The sequence below is a fragment of the Cottoperca gobio genome, chromosome 14 (assembly GCF_900634415.1).
Source record: "Cottoperca gobio chromosome 14, fCotGob3.1, whole genome shotgun sequence".
NCBI classification, from domain to species: domain Eukaryota; kingdom Metazoa; phylum Chordata; class Actinopteri; order Perciformes; family Bovichtidae; genus Cottoperca; species Cottoperca gobio.
This window is the reverse complement of record NC_041368.1, coordinates 12,478,897-12,494,587: the sequence shown is the minus strand read 5'-3', so window position 1 is coordinate 12,494,587 and position 15,691 is coordinate 12,478,897. Positions and strand designations below refer to the sequence as shown.

Here is a 15,691-nt window from a genome sequence, read left to right as displayed (position 1 = left end):
GGATAGTTAATGGATAAAGCATTATAAAAAAGATTGTAATTGATTATATTACAACTATGGAAATTATAATGCACTATGATACTTGCAAAATGCCATTGAGTGACCAACAATGTCAAGTATTATGATACTTGACATTTTAAGTATTTAAAAAACGCTTTATAATACGAGACAGCTCCCGCGAGCCACACCTTCTGCCGTTAGTGGATTTTCCTGGTTTCAAAATCTACAAAAAACTTGTCATGGCAGAGGGAAGTTTAAGTCAGTTCTGCTGATAAAAAGATAAAGCACACGCCTCTGTTGGAATAGGTCCTATAACTCAAGCACATAACAGCTGCACACACATACACATGTTGAATATAAAAACTACAAAGCAAAATTATATGTGGGAAAGAATGTGATATTATCCTATGTAATAAAAAGCTTGCTGGTAGTGCACACCCAGGCTCATGCCTGGCACCTAACAGCCATGTTTAGATGTTGATTGTTCAATTTGTGTATAATTAAAAACTATTAAGTACTGTTAAGGTTAAATCACCTTGAATTTAGAAGTTCAAACGACTATAACAAATGATTTACTTACAGAACATTTTGCTATTCATATGGTCCTGAAAATAGATGGTGAAATGACTTGTGATAACATTACACGTTTGATTCATGTCTCATGATATAATGGGAGTTCATTTTCCACTTAACTTCCACTTACATGAATGCAACTTCCCGTTTTGGACAATTTCTAATTACGCACTCTTGTGGAGCTTATAATGTAAAGCCAACAGGTTGCTACACATGCATATATAGTAAAAGCATGGCTCTCTCCTTGGTGCTTTACCTGTTCGAGAAAATATATGTACAACAAATAGTATTATAAATACTGATAGTATAGGCGCTCAACTTTTTCTTGCTGGATTCATAATTTTGATCAAATACATTAGCCTACAATATACTGTACTGTCTATATATCTATATATTTGATGTGTAATTATTCTAATGGATAACGCATTTAAAATATTATGATAGTATCAAAAGGCAATTTGTTTGTGATTTTGTATGTTCCTGTGTTCTTTGCTTGCTAAGCATCTCATGATTATACTAGATGTGGTTAGACTTCAAGTATTGTGATGGCTCTTAAGTGTCCACTATTATTATGGTAATATCAAATCATATGACGTTTAAAAATAGTTAATGTTTTATTATAAATTTGACATTTAAAATATTAACTTCAGGTGTAACTTCTGTATCACTTTATATTTGCTATAAATAGTACAAACCAAGTCATTATAAACCACATGAACTTAACTATACATTTTTCTATCGTCTATCAGCGTAGACCGGGGTCTGTGTCAGGAAACACTGACATCATGAAACTTCAGGTGTTTACTGCTACGGCTGATGAGTCGAAACTACGTGCGCGTCCCCGCCCACCTGCAACTGAAACCGCCTAAAAAAGCTCGCTCCCGCTATTCCCTCCCCATTCAAGGTGCAGCAGAGGAACAGGTGCGTGAAGAATCTCCCAGAGACTTTATAAATTGAAATATCACTGCTGTCAGTTTACTTACTTTCAAAAAGATAAGGAATACGAACATAGATAATAACAAGAGGAACTAACTTTTTCTGCAACACAGCAAACCTAGCTAAACGTCGTGAGATTGTGAGGAGTGGGGGATTTGTACCTTCACAGCAGGTGGACGTCGTCTTTGTTGTTTCCGCCGTCAAGTCGAAGAAGAAGTGGAAAAATGGCCAACAAAGGTCTGCAGATTTTGGGATTCGCCCTGGCCCTTATTGGCTTAATTGGATTGATAATTGGCACAATTTTGCCCCAGTGGAAGATGTCCGCTTATGTTGGGGACAATATCATCACGGCGATAGCCATGTACGAAGGACTCTGGATGTCCTGTGCCTTCCAGAGCACAGGCCAAATCCAGTGCAAGGTCTACGACTCTATCCTGCAGCTCAACAGTAAGTACACAGGTTAATAGCTACAAATCATGTGTCGTCCAAGTTATAGCCTATTTTTATTTTCGACGGAACTAGTTTTTTTTAAAGTTAATATAACTAATTTTACTGACCGTTTACTACACTAACACCTGCGCTGTAACGGGAAATGACGTAACAAACAATACCATGTTCTATAATTCCTTCTGAGCTGTCTTTTACGACTCGTAACTGTTACCAGATTCATGTGGCTTGGGCTAACCGGTTCTGTCACTTATTAACTTATTTTTTATTCACCCAGAATGCAGTCGAGCTGTTTAAACTACACTGAGGCCCCACATGGTTCAGTGCCAGAGATATAGTTTAAAAAAAAGTTTAATTCTTACATTCTTTCCACTGGTCGGGTGTGTGCAGCACTTTTACACAAAGGCAATGATTATCCTGTAGCCATTGTCCTGTCCAGCTACCCCTCCTCCTGCATGTGTGTAAAAGCCTATACTGTGGGACTTGCACTACACAGCACAGTTACAGGTTAAACAACACCTGTCCTCTATGAGCCACTGTTTAGTCAACATACCTGCCCCACAAACAGTGGATTTGTCTTGGGCCTACAGGGCATCGAGTTAACCCAACACAAGCATTCTTTGCTGACAGAAAATGATGACTCTTTTGCATCCATAATGTATTGAAAGATTGTATCAAATGTATCAAATTGTTTTATTTTTCCAAAGGGCTTGTAATGAGTTCAAACAATTAGCAACAAAAAAAAGCCCTGCTTCTGGGCTATGCGTCAGTATGGGGGAAGTTCAGGGAAGTTAATTAAAATGAACAGGTTATTTAGTAGTTAGTTAGTAGCATGTGGGCCATTATCTAAAAGTTAAATGAAGTTGGAACAGTTGTTACATTTCGATCTTAAAGTCAAAGATTAGATCCCATGTACTATAACCTGTCTTTATGACTTTAGATTGCCCGAGGGCACAAACGGCCTAAATGTTGCAGAGACATCTTCTCCACAGTTTTGTGTGTGTATATAGGAACCTCCCTCTGTTAATCTTGGATTGACATAGTCACCCAAATGCACTTTCATCTCTAACTTACTTGTGGGCATGCCACTTGGATAGTTGGTTGACAAACTTGAGTATCTCCAATTAGCATATGTCCGTTTTTATTTTGTAATTTGGCTTATCAAAACATGTGATAAAATATCTGCAGCAGAATGTGTCTTATCGCCTCTTCAAACATGAACACAAACCAACTTTGATAAACATTGTGTGATTTAAAGCTGCGGTTTGATATGGAGCAAGTGAACAAATAATGCCTCATTATTCAGAGATACCTACTCAAAATCTACTAAGCACACCTAAAGTTTGGAAACGATCAATATTAAACCTGGGAACCTGTGACGACCAGATCGCGAGTCTTTAGTTAGCCACACTGCGCATTCTTCACATTCTAGAGTAGGGTCTTTTTGGATGGGAGGTAAAGCTACGTTAAAACTACAAAATTTCCACCTGCTGAAAAGCGGGCTGTGAGTACCTGAAATTGGGAGCGCCTTATAATGAAACCTGAAACCTGGTTAAACCTGTTTCTGACTTGCACGCATACAAACCCACACACTCCCACACACCCCCTCTAGTTTCTTTGGGCTTCCGGTTAGAGCCGGTTTCTGTGGTTCGTTGGTTTTAGGGAGTGGCTATGAGACACAGGAGACAGAAGCCTCTCTGTTATACATGTATGGTGTTTGTCTACACTGCTTTTAATTTTTTTTATTCCCCAAATGGTGGATTTCAAAATGATTTAAAGCAACACTGCAAATCCAAGTTCAGGCTTTGAAAATAAGCCACAAATCGCTGTAGAAATCAATTTCAAATGATAATGACAGTTTGTTTTTTTGTTTTACTGGCACACCCATGACTCTGTGTACTGACTATTAATAAGTGTTCGTCACAATAACTGATGGATTAACCCTATTCTTTCCCCTTCTCTTCCAGGTGCCCTCCAGGCAACCCGTGCCCTCATGATTGTGTGCATTATCGTAACGGTGGCTGGTCTGGGTATTGCCTGCATGGGAATGAAGTGCACCAACTGCGGAGGAGATGACAAAACACGCAAGTCCCGCATCGCCATGGCTGGTGGCGTTGTCATTTTGATTGGATGTAAGATGCCATTTTATATCCTATCTATCTATCTATTGTTTTTTCCTTTTCCTTTGACTGAACAGTTTTAAGTGATCTTCTTCTTTACTTTCCCACAGCTTTGTGTGGCATTGTTGCCTGTTCTTGGTACGCTCACGACATCATCCAAGCCTTCTACAACCCTTTCACCCCCGTCAATACCAAGTAAGTACTGAAAACAACCTTTTTTTTTTTTTTTACGTTTTTTTCCACTGTAATTTCCATTTTCTTTAGCAGAATACAATGTCCCCAAACATGTTGGATGTCTATTTAAGATACTGGCTTTAAGCGCTCCCTCTTCCCCCAGACGTTTGCATGTGTCCAGCCACTCCTAGTCTTGATGAATGTAATGTGTATGTTTGTTTTAGATTAGTTTCTTGCATGTGTTTTCCCTTTTTTAAACTTTATTTGCTGCAACGTCTCTTTCTAAAGATACGAGTTTGGTTCCGCCATCTTCATTGCCTGGGCTGGAGCATTCCTGGCTGTAGTTGGAGGCGCCATGTTGGCAGCGTCCTGCCCAAGACAAAAATCTACACCGAAATATCCCATCTCCAGACCCCCCAGCAGCAGCAAGGAATACGTTTGAACTGGACAAAACTCAGTGTTAGAGCCTGAAGAAACACTTTGACATTCATACTAGTCCAATTCAGAGATTAAAGGCGGCGATCAGTTTGTTTTTTATTTTATATTTTTTCTTCAGGACTACCCTGTGATGTTACTGTAATTTAACTCAAGTTTTAAATAATGGCTGTTAACTTCTTAAAGAGCTTATTGCCCTGTCTGACTACAGTAAGTGCTTTCTAATTTCATATAGTATAAATTTAGATAACTCCTGTAAAGCACATAAGGTAAATTTTAGGTGAAACACCCATGATATAATACAATTTGGTATGTAGAAATATCTTTCACATGCCACAATATACAGTGCATTAGAATGTGATTGGGGGGGAAATGGCTTGAATGCGCTGAATAGATGTGGCAATGGTCAACTCGTACACCTTTTTTATGACTGCATTGTAGTTAAATATCTGGCACTGAGAAGCAATTTGCTATCATTATTTCCATGTATATGTGCCTTATTTATATTAAAACTACAAATCATTCAGTACCACTTTTTGTTTTGATCAAGTGCCAGAGAGAAATTAGAACTAATATAAATTGCAGTACATTGATTCCTTCAACTCATTGCCAATATTCTGATGCCTGATGTTGTGAGTGAACGATTTGTTGACTTGAATGGACTTGGCTTATTGATACTGTTGAGTCACTTGCTGCACTCATCAAATTCAGTTTTTTTTTTTATTGTTATTTGCAGAAAGTTTGTGTTGTACATAAAATAAAAGTGGAAAATTTAAATTTTGCTTGTTTTTAAATTCCTTTTACGTAATTAATATCTAACGTGCATGAAACGGGGTTTCCGTGGGTCCATAAAATGTCTTTAAAAATGGATTGGAATTTAAAGATAAAGTAGCATTAACCTTAGCCTCACTTTTAAATGTGTTTTTGGGAAGGTTTTGTATTTATCATGTTAAAACCAAACTACAAAACGAAACTAACACGGAACCAATAACTAAGCAATGAAAACATGGGTGAGCTGTTTTTAAACCATGTTCCCTGATGCTGACATCGCCAATTCATTTACTTTGCAAGTTATTCTGGTACTCAGACTTTCCTTCATATCATTCAACAACAAAAAAAACGTAAGTATGGCTGTTAAATGGGTCTCAAATTGCATTAATAATGGTTTTAAGTCTTAAATGTAACTTGTGAACCCTGATAAAAGCAGATGAAGCCAAAGTGCTTTACACTTGAAATAACTGCACATAAAAGCAGGAAGTAAACAGTTTGAAAATGGAACAAGCATCAATAGTACAATAATAAATAACGTGCGCTTTGTCCGCAAATTAGTGTAGAAAATATGTGCATGCTGTGAAACACCCAAGCATAGAGTATATTGACATTTAGAGATGTTGATGAGCAAACATGACCGGCTCAGGTTGCAGACAATGATGGGGAACCTAAAATGATCAGAGCTACACAGTCTGGCTGGAAGCCATCTTCCTCTGGTTTGACTTACACAGCCTCATAATGGCTAACGGAATGAAAGATGCTTTTGGTTTTATTGCCACCTTGTGGTGTATATATGTAACTGCTTTTAGTTGGGCTATACACTAGTGTGTAATGTATGGTTGGATGAATGTACTGTATATTTTCAACTATCTGTAAAGTATTATTGTGCTCAGGTCTACTTTTTAGATCCATTTTAAGCTGCTGCAGGAAGCTAATCTAATTCTCCTTATTCCTCCTGTCTTTTTTACAGTCTCATCTCCTCTCACTTTGTCATGTCTTTAACTTATGATTCTTGTGATTTATAGACCCAGCGGTGACTTGCTCTAGTTCTCCTTTCCCTCTGTTCTCATTCTGCCTTCCGTTCTCTAATCATTATTCTTATTCCCTTCCCTCGGGCCAGATCCAAAAAGTAATAATAATGATAATGATTTCACTCTTAAGTGGCCAAACCACCTGACCCCAGTCTGCCTCTGTCCTATAAACTCACACAATGCAACCACACCAGAGAAGTCTATTAGTTTAACTCTATTACCATAACATTGTATATCTTGCTTTGGGAGGCTTAATATAAATAATGACAATTAGTGTTGTTATACTTTATTTTGTCATTAACAGTGTGTGTCTCAGCATTCAGAGTGGCCCATGTGAAATATTATTTCCCTGTCATTTCCTCCTCCTCTCTGCTGGAATTTAAATCAAACTTTTCATTAGAAACATCTGTTGGCTCTAATCTAATGAGGAAGGTAGGGCTACTGAGCGTTTAATCCCAGGCCATCGCACCGTACATCCCTGTGCTGAGTCACTGAATTATAACGGGGAATTATTACTGTCCATTGGCCTATTATCACCCTGACAGTCAATGATACACTACTCTATTTCAGTGGTCATTTATTGGATCATTAAAAGTGTAAATGAGGTGGCATTATTATCTGGTCTGTGAACCCACTAGCTAAACTGCCGTGACGTAAACAAATGCACATGTACACACACTAGTTCTTGTATGACTGGAGTTTTATGCATGAGACTTGTGGTTTCTGTTGCTAAAGTTGCACAAGACAAGCATTTGTACATCCACTGCCTACCAGCCTGCATTACAAAGCATGGCTGCAATTGAAGAATGTGCCTAATCTCCCCAGAACTGGAATTAAATTGAAATGAGATACGATTCTCTACCTACACAAAGTAAAGAGCCAACATTTAAGAGGAAACTCAGTGCAGTTTTAATATGAAGTTTTCTGTCTGCTCCCTCCAGAGCTTACACCTGAACTAGTAAATGTATTTTTGTTGTAAGTGAAGCTCAAGGTTCCATATTTGCATTGTTTGACACCCCTGATCTACATGAAAGGATCACTGTACCTACATTCCTGATATTTGAAAATATTGGAAGCAATAAAATATTAACAGCTAGAGTTTATATATTTGCAAGCTGACAAGTTTAAATAAACATGAAGAGTCCACTTGGTAATTACATTATAATTTAACCTCAGAACTTGTGAAGCTTTTTAACCATCGCCTTAATGAAACCTCTGCCTGTGTATAAAGGTATTCATTTAGAACTATAAGAACATAAGAACCTTTACACTAACATAACTAATGCAAACTTCATAAAGATTTTACACTGATTTACCCAAAGAAACTAAACCATTGTATGTGCTTAAAACTTTATTAGGATACATTCTTGGACAGAAAAAAAGAAATCAAATACTTGTATTCCTCTTCAAATGGGTAAAATCTGATTCTTCTTGCAAAAAAATGGCAACACTTGCACAGTATTATTTTTAATGAATCAATCTTAGTATAGTCCATCCAAACCCACAGCATATTTAAAGTTCTACAAACTTACACTTGTTTGAGAACATGGAATGATCTACTTATACAGGCCTCATGCATCAACGTTTACATTTTTTATATTGCTTTAACTGGTCACACTAGTACAGAACGTACAAACGCATTACACTCGAGTACAGGTGGGAATCTCTTAGAACTGTACATCTGCAATTTTGTTGGAAAGTTATAAGCAACACTATTTAAAAAATATAATAATTTGCAAATTCCTTCATGCATTCAGTCACTGAGCAAGCGCTCAACCTTCGGCCTGTTGGCTAATAGTCACAGCAATACATGGAACCGAACCCGACTGATCTCCACTCAGGGCTGGGATGTGTAGGATGCTTCTGTGACACTCAAAGGTTAGCACGGCTGGCTGCTTTATAACAAACGGTTGATTCTTTTTGGACGGTTAAACACATGAAAAATTACAACTAAATCTTGAATTCTGATATAACGTTAAGCAGACAGTTTGTCGTCATGGGATCTTGATCGTTGGAATCTCACAATAGCATAAACATTTAAAACATTTGAAAAAGTGCAGTTTCTTTTCACGTTCATGGACAATACCAGGAAAACAATATTGCTTCAATCACTATCAATATTAGGATCCTCACTGCTGATGTCAGCCCAGAAAATTCTGCTTTACCAGAACTGACACATGTGACCGTGGTCAACATTAGCCAAACTGTTATTAAATGTTGAATAGTTTAATGTTTCTTGAGCTGCTTGTCTTGAATTTATTTAGTTTTTATTATTCCAGCATGAGGCCAAATTAATCTTGACTATGTATTAAAAAACAAAACATGAAAACGGTGCCAACAATCTAGCGAGGATTTTATTTACAAAGATGCAAATCTGTAGGCTAGTTCTCCCAGGGTTTATTCAATAAAACCAAATAACTCCCCTTCCCCAATGAGAGGGCGACGAGGAGAGACGATGCAACACCACACTGTCTGCATCCACTTCACTAGTCTCTTTATTGGAGCTGGACTAGATTTAGAATTAATGACGAGTGTGAGGCACTGAGTTTGGCTTCAGAGGGTTGAGGGCTGCTATGGGTATAAACATAAAAAGAGATAATAAAACGGCTGAGATTGTTATTTAGCATCCTTAATCGTCTGCCTCCACTTCCACAGCTCTGTAACAACCTAAAGAAACAAAAACAAAAGAACTGTTAATGCGGTGGCTAAAGCAAATGGCATCTAAAATATTCCCCTTCGTCACTCAGCTGAGAACTATTGAAGACAAAGAAGCAAAAAAATATATAATTTTAGCAAAAAGATGCCCCAATCAGGCTTTTTTTTTTATTGACGCCGTCACTGATAGTCTTCACGTTGTTTCGTTTTAGCAGATCCTATATGCTGCATTAAAGCAGATCCTATATGCTGCATTAAAGTATATAGGTCACTTTGACTGCATTGTAGTGTATTGGAATTTCCACCAGGTGTTAAGTAACCTAGTTTATAAATGCTTTGACTACAGTATGAAGAAAGAATCACAAAGTCAATGTTGTTCGCATGTCAACAACATGCTTTTACTTAGTTTGAGATTTAGAAAGTTGACTCTAGTTTCTAAATGACACATTTCAATACAAATAAATAAAGTGGCAGCTGGCTGGAGGGCTGAACGCTTCTGACTGGATGTTGACTATATTGTACAACAATATAAAAACGTGTTTTTCGTTTAAAAAGTAAGATTGCAAGTACTACTCTCCCATCTTTTAAGTGGTTACTCCAGTCTGATGGGTACTCTGTTTGTTCACATGACATAACGCCATTAAGACGTGCATCTCTGTGGCCAACTTCTGACATCATTGCGGTTGTTATTCTTTAATTATTCTTCGTTCATCTTGACCCAACATTATGTTTCAAATCAAAGAAAGCAATTCTAGTTGCCAATAATCATGAATGCAATGTCTGGATCGCGTATTTTCACTGAATATCGGGCAATTCCGATTGCCAGCTGATCCATCGTGGCATCCCTATTTTGGACATAGTATAGCCGTTTAGGAAAGGTCTAAATATGTTAATATTCAAGACACTCACAAGAACAACAAGGTGTGAGAAATATTGGCAGGCACCGTAAATTTGTACTGTACCTTTGCGTCCCCGACATTAAGACCATTCTTCACAAAGTTCTCAAACTTGGCTTGGGTTTTGGGTAATACGACACCCTGTAGAATGGAAAGAACAAAAAATTAGCAAATGTAAATCTCACGGGCGTGCCACATATTACTCTTTCATGTAAAAATGACGAGGATAGACACCGACCTTCTTTGTGGCTTCCATCATCTTGGTTTTGAGCTCAGGAATTGTTGGAATTCCTTTGGGAGTTGTTGGGGCTTTAGGAGACCTCTCACCTTTACCTTTGGGGGTCTTGTCCTATAATCAACATTACATTTAGAGATTAGGAAAGAGACTTGTTTGTCAAACCATTTGGATAAATAAGAAAGCTCTACAGGCATTTACACTTTTTGAAAACATTAGTACACATCCAACAATGGTAAGTAAATAATGAAAAAGAATCATTACCTGCTTCTTGGCCGGTGTGTTGGGTTTTGAATTCTTGCCATTCTGAGCAGGGGTTTGTGGTTTGGAGGGCGTCGGCTTGGCCTGTAACAAATCAGCAACAGCAGGTGAGACAAGACTGCAAGTTCATTCAGCTGGAACATCAAACTATGAAATGTGTGCTGACCTTAACAGGTGACTCTTCTTCCTCACTCTCATCGTCCTCTTCATCATCCCTAAAAAAACAAGATTAACAAAAAAAGTCAGAAAGTGAACCATCCAAATTGCAGAAAATGTTAATTATCACAAATAGATCCACTTTAGGTCTTGTAAAAAGTCACAATTGTGCAGTATGTTGTTTTCACCCACTGTTAGAACACACTACGCTAAGAAGCACTTTACATCTAAATGTGAGCTGTTGGGTCTTTCACCAAAAATGTAAGCACAGACTACTTTATACGTTTGAGGTGCAAATTGTTGTCCCGAGTGCTAAAACAGCCACAACGTTCAGTCAGAAATACACTAGCTGTTTCCAAACAACTTCAAAATGCCATATCAAATGTTAAATCTCATCAAAAAACTCACTTTAAGAAAGAAAGATAAAGAAAGCAATAACTGGCATTTTCCAGCCAGGACAGTGAACTAAACATGCAGTGAAACTGTCTTTTAAATGAGTCCAACTTTATTAAATATCTTTAGAAACATGTGGCACGAACAAGACAAGAAGTTGGAAATATTTGGATTCTAAACATGCAATAAGTTGACAAATTGATACCAGAGTGTAAGCTGTTATTAAGACATGAAGAGGAACTTTTGACTTTCAAAAAATGTAATTATTTAAGTGTTGAATTCCATTATATATGTAATGTCATTTAAGATATCATATTTGATCAAACATATGCATTAGTTTGATAAACAGAACATTGTAATTTGAAAAGATTAGAATAGTCTGGATGTGTGTGGATCCCGACACTCACTCATCATCATCATCGTCATCCACTTCCATTTTCATTTTCTTCTGTAAGGAGGTAAAATAAAGGTGGGTTATGGTCATTTGTATTATTTCATATTTGGGACAAATAGTTGCGGATGTAAAAACCAACCTGAGACTTGAGAGCAGGGGAGGAGGCGGCTCTTTTCTTTGAGGTTTTGACATCTTCCTCTGCCTCTTCTTCGTCATCATCGTCATCTTCATCGAAAGACTGGTCAGACCCCATCACTAAGATGAATTTAAGAGGGTTAGACGAGAGGTTTAAACACAAAATCCATTTCCGTACTAAAACAACTTGCTTATTCAAGCGGAAAATCTTAAATGGGGAAAAACTTCTGGCCAGTTAAAATGTCCTTAATCTTATGAAAAATACTCACTGACAAGATGTTGTCCACTGATATGGATTGGACCAGCACCTGCCTTCAGACGGAAAGTTGCTGGGGGTGTGATTGTGAAACCACCGAGACACACCTGTAACAAAAATGTGTTTTAATGACTTTCTGGGCCGATACTGGTGCTGTAGGGTTATTTGATGTGTGGGTGGCTAAAGGGACATCATCACTCGACACACTGAGAAGTAAGTTCATGTATCTATAAATGGGAAGTTCACTTACACTTGGCAGGGTAGAAGGCTTCAGCGAAACCAGCGCTGCCTTGATTTTCTGTCCCTCCATGTCTTGTCCTTCCACCTCCACCATGTGAAGTTCATCTGTCGTGGTGGGGTCCACACAGGCCTAAGAGAGGGCAAGGTAACAGCTGACTGTTAGGCTACATCAACTTTCATACCAGAGCTGGATGGATCTGTTCAAACCAACTCTGGTGCTTTTGAGACACCAGAAAAGATTAACAAACACATTGGATTCAGAGAAGAGCAGCACAATCTGCCACACGTCACTGAACTTTTATTTGGGAAAAAGCAATCCTGTTATCTGATAATCGTGTCAATTGAGATGTTTGTACCCTAAATCGCTTGTTTGAGGGGCATTTAGTAAGACTTCAATTGTATTTCAATCCTAATATTGCAATAATTATTGTTAATTGATATGCTAATTTGAACTAATGACAAAATCAGCTATTAAAGAATACTTTTTTTCTTGACAGTCCACTTGACAATAGGGCATGCATAGTGTGTGCTATGGCCATGCAATGTGAGGCCACTTTTTTGAGTGGCACACTCTATGCTCTTATGTTGGTTTAATTAAAAAAATATTTAAGTAACCCATTCACCATGGTGAACAAATTCAAAAGTGGCATCATGAAAATAAAAACGGCCATTAGAGAAGTGTGGAACAGCTGACAAGTCATAATAATTGACATGTTGATCAAGTCTCATGGTACTTACCATCCTTAGATCTAGCTGGTGCTCAAAGTCATCATCCTCAGGATTGAACACCACCTCCTTTCCCGCTTCCAGCACACAACCTAAAGAATTAAATGTCAATTAATAATCCAAAATGTACACAAAGTGCCCTAACAATGGCAGTTCGAGAGTGGGAGGATATTAAGATTTTATTATGAGAGATTAGTCATTTGCTTAAAAGAAAGCATGTGACATGACCTCATTGCAGTGTGCTCTACCTCTGACAGGCAATCAATTGGGGCATTAAGTGCTATATTTCAAACGAACACAAGAGGGAGGCACACAGACCACTGATGTGAATATTTCCACATGGCATTGGCACAGGGAATCAACTCAAGAGATGAAACTATAAAATACTTCAAAGGAAACTATGTGGCACAAAGTAACACCTAAAAAAAAATATGATGCTTTTCAACAAAGGGTCTTGACTGTTTTTTTCAATAAATATAAAGTGGCTAAATTTATATTTTTGTATTGCCCGCCTGGAACATAATTTAAAGTGATACAATATGCCATATTGATTCATTACTGGGTAATACTTTTCATTTAGGGGATCACACGTGTGACCAATACTAGTTTCCCTATTGTCTTAATCAACTCGGAATTTATGACTCAAATTGTATTCCAATCCCAGTAAAATACATCAGCACAAGATTGTATTATCCCATCTGTGGTTCCTGACTGAAATATAAATCTCAAATCGTATCTAAATATAGTAGTCATCCCACGAGGAGGAAAAATCAGAGTGGTACATATAAACCCAAGTAATTTATATATTAGTTAATATAGTAGCAACGACATTATCCAGCGGATTAAAAAAAAATACAGACAGTGTCAAATTAGACAGCGCTAAACAAACTAAATAACCTAATTACAAGGTAAAGGGACTACTTTATCAGCGGAGGAAATCAGCAGGGTCCGCATGTTTCTGAAACCACGTTGCGATGCCTTGTCCCCGACGAGCTAAACGGTCATGTCAAATGTTTGCTTAATCTGTGAAGTCAACTAAAACAAAAGTGTACCGACGCTGTAAAACAATTCCAACGTGTAATGCGAAGAAAATACTAAAATAACGACGTTGTTCAAAAAACACGGGCGCCGCCATGTTGTTGTAGGCTAACACGTGTATGCTGAGAAGCCTCGTCTCAAAGCCACGCTGTTCACCTCATTCAACCCCCTGCTACAATACCAGAAAGATTAACAACACGATGCTGTACTTTCAAAATTAATTAAATAATCGTTAATAGAATAGGACCAGTACCTGCCATTAGGACCACGTGCAGCTAAACGGCTACATTTAATATTTTTCATCATATTAGCAGTCACACATAAGGATTACACGTAATATTTTAATCCTTAAAAAGTCATATTCGACAGACATGCAGCAGAGCTCTCACCGTAAAGGAAGGTCTGTGGTGCCATTGATTCCTCCTCGATCCCGTTCATTTTAGAGATTAAAGCGTTGAGAACCTGCTGCCTGTCTGCGGGGAGAAGAACGACCAAGTAGGGCTCGTGAGCACTAACTAACGTGGTTTTCTGCCTCCTCTCTTCTTCTCTGTTTCATGCAACAAGACACGTAGAAAAGAAACAGCGCCACCCACTGTACAACCATATGTAGAGCACACTGCACAGCCTTGTGATAGCTGGATGGATGGACGGACAGAGAGACAGACAGACAGACAGACAGACAGATAGATCGATAGATAGACGTTTCAAAAGCCTGGAAAAAAGGGGATGTGGACAAGTTAATTAGTATTTACTTTTGATTTCAAAATAAAGAAAATAATAAAAAGAAAAAGAAGGAAAAGATTTTCCTTCTTTTTCTTTTTATTATTTTCTTTATTTTTTCTACTTTACGATTATTATTATTATTATTATTATTATTATTATTATTATTATTATTATTATTGTAAATACTATTATTATTTTAATCTGAAAATGATTTGAATTGCTTTTATTTATTGTTATAAAAGTCGAATATATACTCGAAGATACACACACACACACACACACACACACACACACACACACACACACACACACACACACACACACACACACAGAGAGAGAGGAAAGAACAACTTAAAAGTAAAACATCACTCAATTTAAGAATTTACGTATTTATTCATATGGCTTAAAATCAATTTTCTGTTTGTGAGATTTAATAACCGTTCCAAACCAAGATATCAGAGACCAGAGGCTGTGATGTCACACTGATGCATCATAGAGCTGCTCTACTGACAGAAAAAAATATGGTGATGAATATTTTAGTGATTGAACTACTATATGCTTGTGAGTTTTCTATTATGGTGGTGCTTTCAAACACACCCGGATTCACAGAAAAACACCTGGAGCTTCCCTGCTATGTCCATCTGTACCTGTCAGTGTGAGATCACAGATTTGGTTTGGATGGAGGAGGTAGTGCCAAATGTTCACTAATACAGATGGAGCGGTCCTCTGTGTCATTGAATATCACAATTCCAAAAGCTGACATTCATTATTTTTTCCCTGCAAGATTATCAGAAACTTTCTCATACCAGGACTTCTTTCGAATGGCCCAGCAACTACCATCTGATTGCTTCTCAGAGTTAGAATCAGCTTTATTGGCCAAGTTAGTGTACACATAAAAATATTTGTTATCACTCATAGGTATTTCATTTAATCTATAATTACACACTTATGAGCGAGATCAATACATGTACCATACAAATATTTCCCCGTCATCATTGTCGCCATCTCAGAGTTAAACCTTGATCACCTGTCACTTGTGCAAATAAAATTATTGGTTTGATGATCAGAAAGCCTCTTTCTGATTCATTATTCGTCA

The 15,691-nt window shown here is 37.6% G+C and overlaps 2 protein-coding genes across 2 annotated transcripts; one reads left to right on the top strand and one right to left on the bottom strand.

Annotated features, from left to right (window-relative positions):
* Positions 1–1,453: 1,453 nt before the first annotated feature.
* Positions 1,454–5,462, top strand: cldn7b (claudin 7b). Its single transcript, XM_029448252.1, has 4 exons — positions 1,454–1,956; positions 3,924–4,088; positions 4,187–4,271; positions 4,539–5,462. The coding sequence occupies exons 1-4, from the start codon at positions 1,734–1,736 to the stop codon at positions 4,690–4,692; spliced, it is 627 nt and encodes a 208-aa protein (XP_029304112.1). The 5' UTR covers positions 1,454–1,733; the 3' UTR covers positions 4,693–5,462.
* A 2,358-nt stretch (positions 5,463–7,820) lies between these two features.
* On the bottom strand, positions 7,821–14,418 carry npm1a (nucleophosmin 1a). The gene is made up of 11 exons (XM_029448810.1): positions 14,262–14,418; positions 12,847–12,926; positions 12,119–12,238; positions 11,882–11,975; positions 11,617–11,732; positions 11,491–11,531; positions 10,701–10,749; positions 10,538–10,618; positions 10,277–10,387; positions 10,105–10,179; positions 7,821–9,154 (listed from the first exon to the last, which is right to left on the bottom strand). Exons 1-11 carry the CDS (start codon positions 14,308–14,310, stop codon positions 9,104–9,106), a joined length of 867 nt encoding a protein of 288 aa, XP_029304670.1. The 5' UTR covers positions 14,311–14,418; the 3' UTR covers positions 7,821–9,103.
* Between the last annotated feature and the right edge of the window lie 1,273 nt (positions 14,419–15,691).

Coding starts and splice junctions, on each gene's coding strand:
- cldn7b (XM_029448252.1), top strand. CDS start 1,734: ATGGCCAACAAAGGTCTGCAGATTTTGGGATTCGCCCTGGCCCTTATT. Junction 1,957..3,923: donor CTCTATCCTGCAGCTCAACA/GTAAGTACACAG, acceptor CTTCTCTTCCAG/GTGCCCTCCAGGCAACCCGT. Junction 4,089..4,186: donor CGTTGTCATTTTGATTGGAT/GTAAGATGCCAT, acceptor ACTTTCCCACAG/CTTTGTGTGGCATTGTTGCC.
- npm1a (XM_029448810.1), bottom strand. CDS start 14,310: ATGAACGGGATCGAGGAGGAATCAATGGCACCACAGACCTTCCTTTAC. Junction 10,619..10,700: donor AAGAAGAGTCACCTGTTAAG/GTCAGCACACAT, acceptor GATTTGTTACAG/GCCAAGCCGACGCCCTCCAA. Junction 10,388..10,537: donor ACACACCGGCCAAGAAGCAG/GTAATGATTCTT, acceptor TGTTGATTATAG/GACAAGACCCCCAAAGGTAA.